General features: G+C 40.2%; 1 protein-coding gene across 1 annotated transcript in view; it reads left to right on the forward strand.

Annotated features, from left to right (window-relative positions):
* Positions 1 to 19,758, forward strand: part of GABBR2 (gamma-aminobutyric acid type B receptor subunit 2) — an 850,065-nt gene that overhangs the window by 719,423 nt on the left and 110,884 nt on the right. Inside the window, exon 13 of the mRNA XM_036741052.1 lies at positions 4,008 to 4,130. Within this exon, the coding sequence (XP_036596947.1) occupies positions 4,008 to 4,130 (123 nt within the window). The remainder of the gene's footprint in view (positions 1 to 4,007; positions 4,131 to 19,758) is intronic.

Raw genomic sequence — 19,758 nt, forward strand, 5'->3', positions numbered from 1 at the left:
TCCTGTGGGGAGCCAGCTATATCCTGTTTAGACCTCTTAGACCTCTGCAAAGCAAGGTCAATTGAGAATGGGTATATGCACGGCAAGGCCAGTTTTAGGATAAGAAGACTTCGCAAAGAAAACCCGCCTTTGTAGCTGATTATCTATATGGGAGATGACAGAAACATTTCAGTCTGGTTATCTGTATGCAAGAGAACATAAATGTTTCAATTTGGTTAGCCTTGAGGAAAAATAGTGTCTCACTCCCAGGAACAAGGAGATAAAAAACTTAACCAATGCTTTATTGTACTCTTCTTTGACTCAGCAATTAACCTGCATAAAATACTGTCAGTAACGCCATTAAAATTAGTCTATAGCCTGACTATACAACTTGTCTAGTCCCATGTCTTTTTTTGTGTCAATTACTTCATCATATATTCACGCCACTGTGGGCACAGCCTCCACAGTTCTTTCCAACCCTGAAACTCCATTATTCTATGACTCGGGAAGCTAGGTGGCACAGTGGATAGAGTGCCAGGGCTGGAGTCAAGAATACCTGAGTTCAGATCTGACCTCGGACACTGTTTGACCCTGGGCAAGTCACTTCACCCTGTTTGCCTCATTTTTCTCATCTGCAAAATGAGCTGGAGAAGGAAATGGCAAACCATTCTAGTATCTTTTCCAAGAAAACTGCAAAAGGAATCACAAAAAGTTGGACACAACTGAAAAAAAAAGACTAAACAATATGATTCTAGGTGGAGAGGAATAGAATGAGCTGAATACGTATTACTGTAAGTGGTCTAACCAGCAGTGAAGGGTTCTGGAGAAAGGGCTGCTGTCCCCAGGCCTTTTCCAGGGTTATCCATTCCTTCTCCCAGAAAGTCTGGGATATCAAAATGTCCTACTATTCCCCTTAGATCTGTCCTTTGCACTTGTCGTATTGTACTTTGCATTACAGTTTTCTTTCTGTTTGTTTTATCTCTGCTACAAGATTGTAGGTCTATCATAGCCATCTAATACATATTTGTTGGACTAAATTTAATTAAAATCTCTCTCATTGCCATTTCAGCCTTCCTTATCCAGTCAGTGAGGAGTTTTCCTGGTACATTCTGATTCATTCAAATGGAACCACTAGTTAGCATCCACCATTCTCATCTTGGGACAACAATCCCCTCCTTCCCCAAAACCAAGTCATTCATACCCTGTGCATGAAAGTAGACCCAGTGTCATTTTTGGTAAAGTCCTGTTTCTAGTGGGAGGAGTTTCTGCCAGGATTGTCAGCAATCTACCAACTCGAGTTTATTATCTCTCATTCACCAGGCTCTCATTTTACTCCAGGTGAACGTCATATTCGTAGATTTAGAGCTGGAAGGGGATCTTAGAGGTCACTAGATCTAAGACCCCCATCTTATGGTTGAGGAAACAGGTTAAGTGACTTGCTTAGGGTCATACAGCTAGTAAGCATCTGAGGGGAAATTTGAACCCAAGTCCAACACTCTGTCTACTACACCATACTGCCACTTACCGATGTAACGTGGCTTCTATATCCTAGAGGAAGTTATGCTTCCATGCTTTTTTCCCAGTGAAGGCCCAATGAAGACAGTACTTTTGTCACAAATAAGACTGCAATCTGTACCTCATACGTATCTGTAGAGAACAAAGAGCCTCAGGATGGGCAACCAGCTCTTGTTTTCTCTCACAGGATGTTAGACCTTCTAAATCGTCCTATTCAAATTTCTCATTTTACAGGAGAGAAAATTGAGGGGAAAGGGAAGGGACATTTCCATGGTTACACAGCTATTAACTGGTAGAGTCAAGCTTTGAACCTCGGTCTTTTGAGTCTTTGGATAAAGGCTTCTTATCCCCCTGGGATCCATAGGTGTTAATGAACTTAGATGGAAAAAAAATTACATCTTTATTTTCACTAACCTATAACCAAAATCTAGCATTTCCTTCAATTGTGAATTTTTTTGAAACATTATTCTGAGGAGTTCATAGACTTCATCAGACTGCCCAAAGGATCTATGCCACACACCCAAAAAATGGTTAAGAATAGGGGTGTGCTGGTAAATGTTTAACCACTGGATCTCTGGGGAAATAATATGCAACACACTTTTAAAGCATATCTTGCCATTTTGACTTTTTCTCCATCACTTTCTTAAGTCTACACAATCGTAAGTCAAGCCCTGATTTGTAGCCTTTACCTATTTCTAAAGTGTAAATGCTCACACTGAAAATTTAACAATTGGCTGGTCCAAATTGGCTCCAGCACACCCCTGGTTAAGAACACTTTTGCTACACTCTTTTAATTCAAAGTCTCTTTCCACTACACCACAATGCCCCTCTGCATTGATGGAAAAGCCTGCTTCTGAAGGGATTCTGGATAGAGACCCAGTAGAAATAGAATTGGGTAGAGAATCATGAAGTTGGTATTTGAATCCTGCTTCCGAAACTTACCATCTGTGTGACCACAGCCAGGTCCCTCAATCTCTCCAAACCTTAGTTTTCCCCATCAATAAAATGGAGTTAATGATACATAACCCACCTCCCAGAGGTTGTCATGAAAAAAGCCCTTGATAAACCTTAAGGCTCTGTTTAATATGTTTTCATCATTGTTGTCATAAGCTCTTCTAGGAAACCTGAGATTTAGCCTTGCTTTTGCCACAAATTAGCAGTGCAACCTAAAGCAAGTCACTTAACTTTCCAAGGACTTTTTCTTACCTATAAAATGGGGTTTGGGTGGGAGGAAAAGAAGGAAGGAAAGAAGCATTTATTAAGTATCTACTATGCGGCAAGTACCATGCTAAGCTTTGGGGATACAAAGAAAGGCAAAAGAAAGTCCCTTCCCCTGAGGAGCTCACAATCTAATGGAGGTGACAGCACGCAAACATCTATGTACAAAGAAGCTCTAAACAGAATACGTGGCAGATAAGCAACAGAATGAAGGCACTAGAATTAAGAGGGTTTGGGAAAGATGTCCTGTAGAAGGTGAGATTTGAAGGAAGACAGGGAAGTCTGGAGTCAGGGATGAGGAGGGAGAGCATTCCAGACATGGAGGGCAGCCAGCAAAGATGCCCAGAGCCGAGAGATGGAGTGTCTTGTGCAAGGAACTGCAAGGAGACCAATGTCTCCTTTATGGAGTCCATGTCTTGAAGAATATGTGAGGGGAAGAGAGCAGGAGGCAACATGTAAGAAGATTGGAGAGGTGGAGGGGTGGGTGCCTAGGTTGTGAAGGGCTTTAAACATCAAAACAGAAGAATTTATATTTTATCCTGGAGATGATAGAGAACCACTAGAAGTTATTTAGTGGGAGTAGGGGAGTGATATGGTTGGCCCCAAGCTTTAGATAGGTGCTATTATGTCCCCATTTTACAGTTGAGGAAACCGAGGCAAACAGAAATTAAGTGACTTGCCTGGGGTCACAGAGCTAGTAAGTGTCTAAAGTCACATTTGAATTTAGGTCTTCCTGACTACAGGACTAGATGGAGGTAAGTCACCAAATGTATGCCTTACTCATCATTGCCCACCACTCTCCATCACCCTTCTCCAAGGTCCTTTGGAGTACAGATATACCCTACCAAGTTGTATTAAATGATTTCCTAGAAGCACACCTTTAGGGCTAGCTAGTTCCTTAATAATTCAGATGAGGCTGGGATGAATTTAGTTATACATGGTCCATTAAAAAAGGAGTGTTCTAGACTCCTCTTGGGAGATGGAGTACATGGTTCCTAAAGCCTCTTTCAACCCTAATCTGTGAATCTATAAATCACCCTCCCAAATAGGGGTGAAAATCTCAAAGAGGTAGATACCAAGGATCATTAGAGACCAGGATACAAGTGCTCCAGTATGTACACCATTTCTCCTCCATATCCCAGTCTACTTCAAAGTGAAAATGTCAAAGGAAAAGAGAGACGTTGGGTTCATAGAGATAGTATTTAAACACCCCATGGTGGGTCACACTCCTTTGGCTACTACAGGAAAACCTCTAATTCACCTCAGGCTTGTTCTACTCTTCCTTGTCCCCACAGATCATTAAAGACCAGAAGCTGCTGGTGATTGTTGGAGGGATGCTGCTGATTGATCTCTGCATCTTGATTTGCTGGCAGGCTGTGGATCCTTTAAGAAGGACAGTGGAAAAGTACAACATGGAGGTAAGTCACCAAATGTATGCCTGACTCATCATTGCCCACCACTCTCCATCACCCTTCTCCAAGGTCCTTTGGAGTACAGATATACCCTACCAAGTTGTATTAAATGATTTCCTAGAAGCACACCTTTAGGGCTAGCTAGTTCCTTAATAAAGCCGGCGCCACCTTGGCAGAGATCTGAAGGGTATAACGGCCACGTGGGACATCATGGTGGGATTTTGCTACAACATCTTACTTGCATTATTGCAAAGCAACACTAACTAGAAATCTGTTCTGTGTAAAGGAAAGTGCTTCTTAAATAGCCCAATGTGAATTTTCCAGAAAGGGAGTAAAAATATAAACAAATTTTGTCTGTATTCTGAATAAGTTTCTGTTTCTTAGTCTCCTGAAGAGATCAACCTGGCAGCAGAAGGGAATTCTGGGCTCTGGGCAAATGTTTGTAATAGATGCTATTGTTATAAATAATAGATTATCAGGATGCATTAGCAGATTTCACAGTAAACTCTGTTCCATGCTCTCCAGCTTATAAAATCAAGATTGAAGGCAACTACAGGAAAGGTCAAAATTGGGTCATTAATTCAGCATTTAGTACTTTGGGCAAATGCTATAAAACCTCATTTATTTAGATTCCACTAATTTGAAATTTAGTGTAATTCAGATGAGGCTGGGATGAATTTAGTTATACATGGTCCATTAAAAAAGGAGTGTTCTAGATTGATTAATAGTATAAACAAAAGATTCGGATGATGTCTGAATTTCTTAGGAGAACAAAGACTTTTCAAGCATCTTAGAATCATTCATTTATACATCATTGATTGGCACACGAATTACACATTCAAGTGACCTCCTAAGAAACTTTCCGAGGGCACGGTTCACAAGATCACAAGCTCTGAGTTGGAAGAGATCTTAGAGTTCATCTATTCCTACTCTCTCATTTTACAGATGAAGAAACTGAGTTTCAGAGCAGTTAGCTGGCTCACTCCATGTAAAACAGACAGTACATGTTGGATCTAGATGTGAACCTAGGTCTTCTGACTTCACATCCATTCGCTAGTCTATTTCCAGTTATTGTAAAGGTTTGGAAATGGCAGGGGAGGGGGGAATATTTCTTTTTTGTATGTTCCTAAGTGTTGTCACTACATAAAATTTAAATAATGTTAAACCAATATGATAAATCATCCCATCGTTCATATTTCTCATTCATTCAGCCCAGCCTCATCCCCTACCTCCCAATGAGATTACTCTGCATTAGTGAAGTTTTACTGTCTTATGAAATTGTATTTTCTCATGCATGGGAGAATATACATTTGATTGTGCTGTATTGAATAGTTTACATGGGGCATATATATGGGAGAGTATTCTGAATTTTGTCTATAAAACAAATTCTGTATGAAAACTGGAAAATTTTCACCTTTCATCTTACTGAGGCAATTAGGTGGCACAATGAATAAAGAACTGGGCCTGGAGTCAGGAAGACCCAAGTTCAAATCTGCCCTTACACACTAGCTGTGCGACCCTGGGCAAGTCACTTAACTTCTCTTTGTGTCTATTTCCTCAACATGGAGATAATATCAGCACCTACCTTGCAAGATTGTTGTGAGGCTCAAACGAGACAATATTTGTTGGTTGTATCATACCAAGCATTCCTTTTGAAAGAATGCATTATATTTGTATATCATATATAATGTGTATAAACATATATAAGGCATCATATATTAGAATCTCCCCCCCCCCAAAAGAAGATGCACAGTTCATAGGTCATTTGAGGCAGAAGGGAAAGAGTTTGGTGGATCTATCCTGACAAGAGGTGGTTATGGAGAATATGATTTCATATAGCAAATCTGTTTCATTCAAATCTAGGTTCATGCAATCTGATTGGAAGTTACAAAGTCAAAGCAATGCAACCAATATTATTTTTTAGATTATGTAGACAAAATGGTGTGGATTTTACTCATTCATGCAACAAAAATGTATTAGGCACCTAATGTGTGCAGAGCTCTGGGCTAATTACAGGAGAAAAAAGTTTAGGTGAGATATATCTGTTCCTTCAAGAAACTTAAAGTCAGGTAGAAGATAAGACATATATATTGATAACTGTAATATACATTATGTCAAAAGTGTGTTATCTAGATAAGATATAGAGGACCCCCCCAGGGTGATACTATAAGGGAGGGTAGACTAGGTCCCTAAGAAAGGCAAAGACCAACAAAAAATAAAAGAAGAGTTGCTTGATTCTTTAGCAGCCCTCGGGTTCTTTTTCTTTCGGGAGGGGAGGAGAAGTGGGGGAAACAGTGTTGAATGTTGAGGGTAGAAGGAAGGACTGGACTGGATATGTTCCTGAGGAGTTGGTTTGACTATTTATGGTCTCATCAGTGGGGAAGTCAAGAATTTACACCTTGTCTAAAGATTTCACACTTTGTAGAGGAGACAGAAAAGGGGCCCCTCCTGTGGAATATCTGGATATACCATCTGGGCATTAAGAGAATTGCTATGTGAGTTCCAGAAGGGAAAATAAAAGGAAGTTCCTAAAAGATTAGGAAATAAAGGAAGAGATACTTGGGTATGCTAGGCGGCGCAGTGCATAGAGCTCTGGGCCTGAAGTCAGGAAGACTCATCTTCCTGAGTTCAAATCTGGCCTCGGACACTTCCTAGTTGTGTGACCCTGCGCAAGTCACTGAACCCTGTTTGCCTCAATTTCCTCAACTGTAAAATGAGCTAGAGAAGGAAATAGCAAACCACTCCATTATCTTTGGCAAGAAAACCCCAAATAGGGTCATGATGCATCGGATGCAACTGAAAAACAACTGAACGACAAGGAATTCAATAGGCAAAGAAGATTCTAGTAGAAAATTCCAGACATGGAGAAAAATGTATGTAAAGGCCTAAGGACTGTTTGGGAGATGGGAGTATCCTAGTTTGACTGAAACGTATTTAACAATAATGAACTACTGCCAAGCTTGAGATTCTGAGGCCCTGAGACTTCTCCTTCTCCTCAATTAAGGGGCCTCTCTACACACACCATGTAACCAGGTTCATGCTGTGGGAGCCTGGCCTCTATGAAAATGCATTAGGTTTTTTTCTCTAACACTCTTTGGCACCATCAGTTAAGAGGCCCTTGTAAAATTACTTACATCTTAGGTTTGGCTCATGTCTAGAGCCTCTCCAAAAAACAGTGAGTAGGAATGTACACATTATACAATGCAGATCAGGTATAGAACAGCTATTTATTTCCTCGACACAAAAGAAATGCTTAAAATAACCAAGACCCATAAGCATGCATTGACAGAAACTTAACAAGCAATAGCAATAACACAATGCTGTTATGCTCTCCCAGGAGGTTAATATTCTAAAACATCAAGACATGATGCAGTTCATAGGACTGTTAAATATTTTACATTTCACCGTAGCTCTACACTGTCCATACAGTCGCTTCTTGGTTCACATCTTCTAATAAGGCGGCCCAAGGATCCAGAGCCAGTGGGATATATGAGGGACACCCCCAGCACTGACCAAGGACCCAAGATCTCCAGGCCTCTCCAATTCACAAAGTGAGTCTACCTCAGGGTCATAGCTCAGTCACCTATGATCAGGCAGGCAAAGAAACACAAAGCAAAAGAGGCAGCCAGAGATCCAGACACAAGCTCATCTAGTTAAGCCTTTTCTCTAGCTACCATATGGAGGCAGTCACCATACTGTGGAGTTGAGAGAAAGGAGAAGCCTAGCAACAGAGAGCTGAGGGAGTTGAAGAAAAAGGGTGAACCAGAAGCTGCCTCTCCTTTTTAAACCGGCGAACTCCATTCTTGGGGCTAAGGGACCGATGAGAGCATGGCTTCATCATCCTGACATGCCTGCATCCTTCAGCAGTGAGAAGATGCATGGGGTCAGCCAGATTCAGGCAGGACAGCTCTGTGCATGCCTGAGGTTTACATTACACATAGACTATTTGGAGAGGAGTAATACCCATCAACCTTTGATCACCAAACACTACACTAGACCCCGAGGATTCAAAAACAAAACTGAGACAGTTCCTATCTTCAAGAACCTTAATATCTAGTTAAGGGAGACAACCTGAATGTATGTACAAATATATAAAGGTATATACAAATAGATATATACAGATAGATAAACGGTGATGGGAGCAGGAAAAACAGGCAGTAGCAGTTGGAGGGTTGAGAAAGACTTCATGAAGGAAAAACAAAGGCATTCATTCCAGAGACAGGCCTAGAGATGGAAGCTGGAATGTCATGTATGAGGAATAGAAAGGAGAGTTTGACTAGCCCAGAGTGGAGGTAAAAAGGATTAGCACGTAATAAGGCTGGGCAGGTAGTTTGGAGTCAGGTTGTAAAGGGCTTTGAATGCTAAATAGAGGAATTTATATTTGATCCTGGAAGTAATAGGGAGCCCTTAAGGTTTACTAAACAGAGGAGTGACATCATCAGACCTATGCTGTAGGAAGATAACTTTGAGAGTTGAGTGGAAAATGAACTGGAGTGGGGAGAAATAAGGGAAGAAGAGTAGGGTGATGGCAGATTGTGGGGGAACTTGAAAACTCAGCTGGGATTTTGAAGATACTAATAGTGTCTCCTATGGAAATTTCTCTGTGCATTCTTTGGTCAGGTCCACATTTGCTTCTCTCACTTTTTAGTTTTGCCCTTTCTGCAGGTTGGCATGGCTACAAATTATTTTTCATCTGACAGTTTTGTTCATTTATTATAGTTTCCACAATACGCTTGGTAACCTCAAACTGTTGTTTTCTCGCACATGCCGGCTGTTAGGGGCAGGTCTGATGATGGCACCCTGTTAGTTGTGGAATAGGGAATTAAAATTTGTTAACTTGCAGTTAACAAAAGGAGACTTGCTCGGCCCTATGGATATACAACAAGGATATAAAGACGCTTAGCTTCTATAGATTTGGCCTCCCTTATCTTCACATGAAGGCACATTTGGTCAACAAGGCAGGATGTGTGGTGATCTTTAGACATCCACCAAGTTGGAGGGGCCCCAACTCAAAACAGATGAGACTTTTTATGCCCTTAGGTGACCAGGAAGCTGTGTCAAGAGAAGCAGAGGCCAATCAGGTCCTGGGGATAGCTTTGCCCCCTTTTAGGGAAAACTAATCCTTGTCACAAGAGAGGAGGACCCTGGTAGGTATGGGTCCTTTCACACCATATTAGAACGCAAAAGTGTGCTTTCTCAATTCATGTATAATAAGAAAAAAAATAACTTAAATTTACATAGTAGATTAGATAAAGCCTTAAGTACTTACTATGTACCAGTCACTGTGCTAAGTGTTGGGAATAAAAAACACAAGCAAAAAGGACAGACCTTGTGATCAAGAAGCTCCCATTCTGTTGGAGAGAGACCATACTTAAAAAGACAGCTGAAGGTGAGGGGCAAGGGGTGGCGGGGAGAGGACCCACAAAGGGGCAGGGGAAAAAAAGTCTGGAAAGTCAGGAGCTGAACTGGATTAGGAGTGAGTATGACTGATGTGGGTAATTCTGCAAAAGGAAATTCTGGGAAGGAACTCAAGAAAAGAAGGAAGAGGCTGCAGGATTGGAGGCATCTCCAGCTTGAAAGGGCAGCTGGTACGGAGGTGGGAAAACTCCGTGAAGTAGAGAGAACACTGGACTTGGATTCAAGAGACGGGAGAGAGCAGCCCAACTCCACCATCTTGTAGCTACGGGACTTTGGGAAGTCCTTTTATCCCACTTAATGAGGCTTAGCTTCCTAGTCTGTGAAATGATGATTTCTAAGGTTCCTTCCATCCGTGTAATTCTGCGACTCTGTGATCTGTTATCACTTTCTCTGTCTCTGTCTCTCTCTCCCTTCCTCTCTCTCTCTCTCTCTCTCTCTCTCTCTCTCTCTCTCTCTCTCTCTCTCTCTCTCACACACACACATACACACACACACACACACACACACACACACACACACACGGGTTTGTTTGTTTATACACAATCCACATTTACTATAGGTCAGTGAATAAATGAATTGGATGGGGGGGGGCCCTGCTGACATCACAAAGAAGTAAAGGTTTCTCAGCCATGTCTCCCAAAAACCAGATTTCCCTTTGTCTTTTACAGAGTAGAAAGAGGCTTGTGTAGCTTCTTCCCTTTGTTGTCCCCGGTCTTCTGATCAGCTGGATGCCTTCTGTGCCTGGCCTCACCCTAACTCTCCACGTGTCTTTGCTGATTAGCTCAGTACCCAGTGATTGCTTGCCTTAGGGGCATCCGAGTGTTTTCAGCACTGGGTCACCTGTGAATCTATCCAGATGTGTGTGGGCTGTGGAAATTTTTCGTTGTTAACAGTGTTGAAGGTTTATCTATTAGTAATTCAAAAGATATGAATGTTTTATCAGCAATGCAAATGCAGTACAAAAAAACCCAATTGAATCGATTTTATGTGTACAAAAGTGCACCGAGGCTTTGAGCTGATCGCTGATCAATTCTGATCAAACCCATTAGCATATTATTGTCGAACAGACTAAATTATTCTTGAGACCTGCAGGGTGTGTTCAGTCAGGCACATCTTGATTCTACCTTCAGATTTACATCAGTGATAATGGCTTTCAGTTACCAGTGTAGCAGTTTTATAAAATGGTGTCAATATTCACTGTGCCCCCAGGAGCCAAACATCGCCCAGAGTTTGGCCACTTAAGCTATAAATCTCAGGCGGTTAGACCTTGTTGGCCCACCTTGTCCTATGTGTTAGCTGAGTTAATCTAATGTTTTAACTAACCAGTTCAGGTAAAAATACTTTAAATAGAAATCTGTTGACCTACACCCAGGTGTCAAGAGAACTCCATTTGACCCATGGACAACATATTGAATGCCAAAGGTCTAGTTTGGAGGTCAGCAATGAGGGCCATGAGTCAAATCCATCCTTCCATGTTTTTGTTTTACATTTTAAAATGTAAAACCCACTCACCATACAAAAACAGGCACTAGGTTGGATTTGTCCCACGGGCCACAGTTTGCTGGTTGGCCCCTGGTCTAGTTGGTTGATTTGAGAACTCCACAACTTTTCTTTAATCACTTCTTATATTAGTACTTATACTTATTAATACTAATATTATGCTAATAACTTAGTAGCATCCACACAACTTGTCGATCCTACTGCCCTGACGTCTCTTGAATCCATCGCATCTTCTGTCCATATCCTCTCCCCGTGTTCAGGCCAGAGCCATCCCTTACCTAAACCATTATAACAGCCTTCTAATTTTTCCTCCCAGCCTCCAGTCTCTTCCCTTGCTAACCTAGCTTCCATAGAATTACCAGACTGTTGCTCCTAAAATATGGATCTGACCGTGTCACCCCACCACACACAAATACACATTCAAAATTCATCCATGGCTTCCTATTGGGCCTAGTATACAATACCTGCATATATCCTATTTGTATGCAGTTCCTTGCACGTCATCTCCCACATTAGAGACCGTGAGCTCCTTGAGAGCAGACGCTGATTTTTGCCTTTCTTTATATCCCCAGCTTTTAGCACGGTGCATGGTACATGGTAAGCACCTAATAAATTCTTATTGACTTAACTTGACTTGACTTGACCCTCTTATTTAAAAGTCTCCACAATCTGACTCCCACCTAAATTTCCAGGATTTTTCCATAGTATTCTTTCATGCTTTTTCTATTTTAGTTAAATTGAGCAGCTAGCTGTCCCCTCTACTTAATATTTCATTTTTTTCATAGAGCAAGTAACCTCCATGTTTGGAATCCATTTTGTCCTCACCTCTGCTTGACAGAACTCCTAGATTCCTTTAAAGCACAGCTCAGGAGTGCCACCTTCTACAGGAGGCCTTTCCTGTTTCCTTTCCTAGACCTTAAGTTATTAGAATTCTCTTCCTCTTAAAATTATTTTACCTTCCTTTGTCTAAGTGTTGTATTTATTTACATTCTGTATTCCCTACAATAAAATGTAAAATCCTTGAGGATGGGGGCTGGTTTGTTTGTTTATTTGTTTTGAGAGTTGTTAGGGTTTTTTCCCTATCCCTAGCACCTACCAGTTCAGGGTGCATAGTAGGTGCTTATCAAATGTTTGTTGAATTGAAATGAATTGAAATGAATCTCACATAGACTGCTAACGTAGGCTTGGAGTCTTTACTAACATTTTACATTCCTGCTTGATTCAGGGACATAAACTTGGTCTTACAATTACTAATTGATCCATTAATGTAAAATCAATTTGCTTCACCCTTACAATTACTGTCAGCCTGTGGGCATCATTATTGATTCATCAGTTACCAGCTAGCTCATTCTACTCCTGTCCTAATGGAGCACACGGAGAGAACTGGAGTTGTATTTCTGAGATCACAGCTCCCCTGGACCTTGTGGTTCACCCAATCCAATCAAATATTCTGTTGTTTTCCTCTGTCGAATAGTTGAAATAAATAACATGTGTTAATATATCTTTTGGCTTCAGTGAAAAGTATTTTAACTGCTATTCTCCTTGACCTATATTCACTTTTTTTTATTCCCTTTAAGGGAAGCATTTGAGATTCAACAATTCAGTGTAACAAACATATTAACAGAACATTGGGTAGATGCTAAGGGAAATACAAAGTTTTAATAAGACATGGCCCTGTACTCATGGCGTTTACAGTTTTATAGGGACAAATGCATTGATATCTAAGGCAAAACATGTCATGTCACATCCAAGGAAGAGAGAGATATTACTGATAAGAAAATTCAAGGAAGGTTCCCTAGAAGAGATGGCACTTGACTTGGGAATTCGATAAACCTAATTCACAGTGTACATGAAGGTACAGAGGGCACACATGGGGCTTGTTCAAGGAGTAGAAAAAAAGAAGTCTAAATAATATATCTTTTACATCCTCAATTACTAAACATATTACCGTTAGTAGCTTTTAATTTCCCCAAGTAGTTAGGGGAAGAGAAAACTATGTGAGATAGTAAGATCCTTGAGGTCAAGAGCTCTGCACTTTCTAAACTCTCCCAGAATCTACTACAGTACTCTCCACACAATAGATGCTTAATAAATGTTTGTTGAATGGAATCAAAACAGACTAAATCCTGTTGAGAGTCAGACCGTAGAGAGCTTACATAAGAGGATCAAGTCAAGAAGCATTTCCAAGTGCTTACTGTGTGCTGGGTTATTTTAAAGGGTATACACACATGCATACATATATGTGTTTGTATATATGTGTGTTATGTGTATGTATGTGTGTATATATATATGTGGAGAGAGAGTAGAGGTTCTAGACCTCGTTGGCAGACTGATGAAACCTATGGATCCCTTTTCTAAATAATGTTTTTATGCATAAAATAAAATACATAGGAACTCAGCATGGATACTCAATCAGTTTAGCCCACTGCAGCCCAGAACTCCTGAGCTCAGTCTTAGGAAACAGGAAACTATTTCAATTATATTGAAATATAGTTATTGAATTTTTTTTAAAGACAAGTTCATGAGTCTCAGGTAAGAACCCTTGATTGAGAGTATGGCTAGAGAATCAACCTTGGATCAGGTTGACTTAGCTCATACCCTATCTCTAACCCATTCTGTCTGTGAGACCCTAGACAAATTACTTAACCTCCAATGTCCCCAAGTAATCTTTGAGATTATACATTGCAGAAGTTGCTAAAATGTAGCAGTAAAGGAAGTTTCCTTATTGAAGCTTGCTATGCCAATGAAATCACAGGTCCAAAGTAAAAAAAAAAATGAAATAAACTTTTTAAGTGAGTATCTAGACTGATTTGTCAAGGACCTGTGATTTCTTCAGGATGGAAACTCCCTAAAGATTATCACCTAACTGTAACTTGAAGTGTTAGATAACTACCTAAGCATTCGAATTTGTGACTTACTTATGATCACACAGCTAGTTAGTGTCAGAGGTGGGATCTTGGCCAGACCTTCCCAGACTTCAGGTCTATCACTCTAGCTTCTATATATAATAGACTATTTTCATAGATGTATTTTAATGATGTATGGTGGCACACACCTGAATCTCTGCTACTAAGAAGACTGAGGCTGGTGGATCTCTTGAGTTCTGGACTACACTGGGATAAGCTGATCAGGTAGCCACACTGAGTCCAGAATCTGTATGATGTGACTCATGAAAAAGGAAACTACTAGACTGTCCAAGTTATGACACGCTGGCCCAGGTTGGAAAGAGCACAAGTCAAAGCTCCTGGGCTACTTCATAATAGGATCAGCTCGGCCCATTAGTGAACACTGTACTCCCAACCTAGGTGAGATAGGAAGACACTGTCTCATATGTGTGTATACACACATTTATCTAGACACATGTATGTACTCGTATGCATACATATGTATATGTAATATGTATTTTATAAATATGTGTTATGTAAACAAATATATCTGGAAGGGAAGATGGTACAATTTGATGGTCCTCTATCTCTCTGGAAAGAACAGACTTGGTAATTGTAATTTTACAATATTGGCATTCCCTCTAAAGGTACAGATCATAACCCACCTATAACTGCCCATCCTGTGTGATTCTTTTCCATGTCCTTCCAGAATCTTCTAATAGAGAGTATATCTAGCCTCCCAGAGAACTTCCTCTAAACCAAAGGATCTTAAACTTTTATTTATCATGCATCCCTTGGGCCACCTAGTAAAACCCATGTTTGTCCCTTCTCTCAATAATTTTTTTAAATTCACAATTAAAGGAAATGCTCAATTTTAGAGGTTAGTGAAAATAAAGATGTAAAATTTTCCCATACAAGTTCACAGAATCCCCACGCACGCACACACACACACACACACACACACACACACACACACACACCCTGAAATCTATCATTGGATAAGTCAAGATCCCCTTATTCCAGGCAATTTAAAATTCTGTGGATGCCAGTGTGGCATTTGACCTCTTCATATATCATCCCTAACTCTCCCTACATGGCTTGGCCCACCTAATCAAACATTCCCTACATGTTGTCTTTTACACCATGACATGTATATGTAATCGTTATTAATGTGCTGAAGTCTATTTGTACCTACCATGTATGTCTATAACCCTTTGTGCTATCTGTAACTCTGATTCTTCTGATACTGTGATGTCGCATGATTCACAGACATTTCATCATGAGGAGAGTTATGTGCATCACATGTATACATAAATATGTGGGTATATGTGTGTCCATGTGCATGTGTGTAATGCGCTTCATCACATAACATGTACGTGCATGTATGCATGTGTGTCCATGCATGAGTCTATCCATACATGTGTGCTTGTAAACAGGAAGCAGTGTGGCACAGTGAAAAGAGCCTAGATTTGGAGTCTAGGGACCTGGGTCAAAATTCCAGCTCTGACATTTGCTACCTATGTGACTTAGCCCAAGTTACTTAACTGGGCCTCATCTTTCTTACCCATAAAATGAAAGGGTCCAACTCCGAAGTCCCTAAGGTCTTTTCAATGTCAAGCCTATGAGAGGCTAAGTGACTCTCAAAATCAGGAAGAACTGGGTTCCAACCATACCTCTGACCCATACTGGCTGTGGGATCTTGGGCAAGTAAGTTATTCACCCTCTCGGTACCCCAGGCAACTCTTGAGTTACAGAATGGTTGCTGATCTGTAATGGTAAAGGGAATTTACCACTCATCACCAGGAGTTATCTACATTGATGAAATCACCAGTCTGGATCCCCAGATTTATACAAGTAGATACAGATACATATGTGGCAGTCGTTTTCCCTCCATGGGGCAGCAGGGAAGGATTTTCTTAATAGAATCCTAGAATCAAGCAGCACCGAAAACATAAAAGTCGTCATAATAAAGAAAAACTAAAGATAAAAATCCCCTTAAAAATCTTTGAAAAAACTATGCTTCCTCTATGATCCCCTACCTTCAAAAAATATGGGCCTGAAAAAGTGCAGATCAGGTTTATTTCCAAAACAAAGGAAGAAGACAGCAAATGAGAGCAAGGATAAAACATCATCCTGAATAATTCTGTGCCTCTAGTTTTACATAAAGCATTATTTCAACCCAAAAAACTCATGCTAATCTATGTTGATTGGGCTACTAAGTCACTTATTTGTTCTGAAATAATCGAATTCAATTTAACAAATGTTTATTAGGTACTGTGGTTTAGGACATTGTGCTTGGGTCTGGAAGGGCTACAAAAATGAAGAAGGCATAGTCTCTTCCCTCCAGAATGAATATATGAATACATGAATAAATAAAAAAGCTTGGGTTTGGGAGTGAAAAAAATCCAAGAAACTTGACTGCTCACGTGCCTTAAATGAGATGAGAATCACATCTGTTCTTTCCAGAGAGATGGAGGACCAGAAAACCTTATTAGCATCTTCCGGGCCCCTATGCATGAAAGACCCTTGACACTGATACCTGGCCTACTGATGTAACCTAAGGACCACAAGACCTTGCTATCTGCACCAAGCACTGCACTCTTAACATCACCAGACCCAGCCATATGCCTTGCAGCCAAATTTTATTTTTATGTGTTCTTTCTCCCAATTAGAGAGTGAACTCCTTGAGATCAGGGACAACTATCTTGCTTCTTATGTTTCTGTCCCCAGCACTTAGCATAATTCTTGGCACATAGTAAATGCTTAACGAATGCTTTTTCATTTATTCATTTAAAAAGCATTTACTAAGTGTTTACTTTGTGCAGAGCTCACGTTTACATTCCAATTATGCTATACTATCTGGCTGCCAATTGTAGATCATTGCGATCTCCGCAGAATCAAAATTGAAGGTGACCCAAAGAGCAATGTAGAGATTGGTGGTGGGAGAAGTAGATGGAGCATATTAACAGTAAATGTATGCCAAAAGTTGTGTAAAAGACAATGTATGATTGGGTGGGCAGAACACATAGATAGCACATATTCACAGATAGATGCAATACAAATTAGACATTAAGTGCAAAGAAGAGAGCCATTTAAATCTCCTTGAGAAATTCAAGAAAGGAGAAGTAACTTCCAGCTGTGGAGTCAGGGAAGGCGTCATAGGAAGGCAGCACCTGATTTGAACCTTAAGGAAGGGGATTGATTTCAGTAGGCAGATATTTCATGCTGTGGAGATGACATGAGCAAAGGCAGGAAATGGAAGAAGGAGGGATGATGCATAATCCAGTTTGGCTGAAACACAAAGTGAATGGAGAGAAGTATATGGGAGTAGAAAGAAAATGGTGTGCAGAATAGGGAGCAATTGGTTGTAGGAATGCTGAAGCAGCCGCTCTCCTAACACATGAGCCATCCATTTTCCAACCTGGTCTAAAACGAAGATCTCCAGCACTTCTGATTCACTTCAGAAAACAATAGCATGTGAGTCTCAGTAGGCAGCCCCATAAGGGACAATGAAACTCTCACAGCTTCTTGGCCTTTCTGCTTCCTGGCTACCAAGGTGAAAACAACTTGAGGAAAGTTTGGAATGGGTAGACTTTGCAAACCCTTATCTTATTGCCATGGATTTGACATCCCTCTCTATGGAAACAACAGATGTGAGGTCTAAAAGTCTTTAGCTAAAATTGACTCACCAACTGGTGGCCTGTGCTGATCATGTTTCTATGGAAACGATGAATAGACCAAAAAAGATTTTTTAATATTTAATTTTAAGTCTTTGCCTTATTCTTCTTTCTATAATCTGTCAGAAAAGAAATACTAATATTTGTACACATAATCTTCAGAAACCTCTGGTCAATATACATACCTGTTCAAGGTATATGTAGATACACACATATTGTACACATAGACATGTGTATATACAAATGTGCATTGTTTATGTGTGTATACTGTGTACATTTATATATCAGTGAATTTAATTAGAGCAGATTAAAGTTCAGAACGTGTTCTCTAAAGGATATTTAATAGATATGTATCCCAATTTAATGCTTTGATATTAATATGTGTATGCATATGTGTATTGCTACATATATCCATGCATTAAGGATGTTTAGGAATATGTGTGTATATATAGCTATATTCCAATTCAATGTATTGATTTCCTATGTGTATTATCTACATTTACACATATATGATATCCATATCTTACATATGGATATCAAAACATTAAATTGGGATATATCTCTCCAAATATGTAACCCTTAAATTAATATATATACATCTATATGCACATGTATACATATAATATATAAATATTAAAACATTCAATTTCATAAAATTGTGGAGTATTAGAATTGGAAAAACCTCAGGCTAGGTTTGAGGTGTCTGATCCAACCTCTTCCTGAAACATGAATTGTCTCCACAACATCCCCAAGTATCCACCAAATCTCTGCTTAGAAAACCACCAGTATGAACATCAATTACCATCTTACCCCAGATGAGTCAAAGTATTAGTTAATAGAGTGCCAGAGGAAAGAAGGGAGGGGGGGAAGGAAGGAAGGAAGGAAGGAAGGAAGGAAGAAAGAAAGAAAGAAAGAAAGAAAGAAAGAAAGAAAGAAAGAAAGAAAGAAAGAAAGAAAGAAAGAAAGAAAGAAAGAAAGAATATGGAAGGAAGAAAGAAAGAAAGAAGGAAGAAAGGAAGGGAGAGAGGGAAAGCAAGAGAGACGAAGAAGAAAGGGAGGAAAGAAGGAGCATTTTTAAATGCTTACTATGTACAAAGAAAGCACCATGGATATAAATAGAAAAGTAAGACAAGTTCCTGCCCTCAAGGAGCGCACATTCTATTGAAGAAGACAACACCGAAAAGGAAGCTAGAAGAGGAGGCATACCAGTATGGAAGAGAAGCTTGCCAGCTAGGACACCAAGAAGTCTGGAGAGCTACTGCTCCTGAGTCATCTGAGCGTGGCCCCAGGAAACAGTGGTACAGGCTAGGGACTTGTCAATCAGGAGTTGAATTACACTCCCCTTTTTCATCATATCACTTCATTGCTGAAAAACTTTAAGCCACTACAAATCATTATTCTAGTAAATCATATCCAAAGCTCTTCACCTGACTTTCAAAGCCTTTCATCATCACCATCATCATCACTCACCTTTATCTAGTATTTTGAAGTATAACAAGAGTTAAGTGACTCTACCAGTTTCACACAGTTATTGAATGCTAGAGCCAAGATTTGATCTTTTGATCCCAAGTCCAATACTCTATCTTGCTCTAATTGACCAGTTATTTATCTTCCTCCAGCTGCTTCCCAACACATATCTTCTGATAGACTCTGGCTCGTTCACTCACTATCCATTAATATGCCCAGGTCATTCCTGCCTCCCAGTCTGGGCTCATACTGTTTTCCTTGCTTAGAATGCCTTTTTGACTCTCCTTTCCCTAACCAAAGCCTTCTAGATCCTGCTGTAGTCTTTCTTCTGCCATGAAACTTTCCCTAACCACTCCTAACTCTTGCTGATTTCTCTTTAATAAAACTGGGGGGCAACCTGCAAACAAAAGTTTCTCCTTCTAGATTCCTGTCACCTCTCCCCTTGAGTCATTTTCTGTTGTTACAATGTAAGATTATTAGAAAAGGGATGGATTTCTGCTCTCAAGACCATACCTTGGGTTCACAGCCCATTCCCCAGAGGAATCCTATCCTGACCATGTCTGCAGAAACCCAACACACTCAGAGTCCATCCAAATGCATGATTAATCTTTACTCCAAAGTAAGAAGAGCTCAGGTGAGATACCCCTATTGAGATCAGTTACAAGTAGAAAGTCTCATGTTGCCTGA

This window comes from Trichosurus vulpecula, chromosome 1 (genome assembly GCF_011100635.1).
Source record: "Trichosurus vulpecula isolate mTriVul1 chromosome 1, mTriVul1.pri, whole genome shotgun sequence".
Lineage (NCBI taxonomy): Eukaryota > Metazoa > Chordata > Mammalia > Diprotodontia > Phalangeridae > Trichosurus > Trichosurus vulpecula.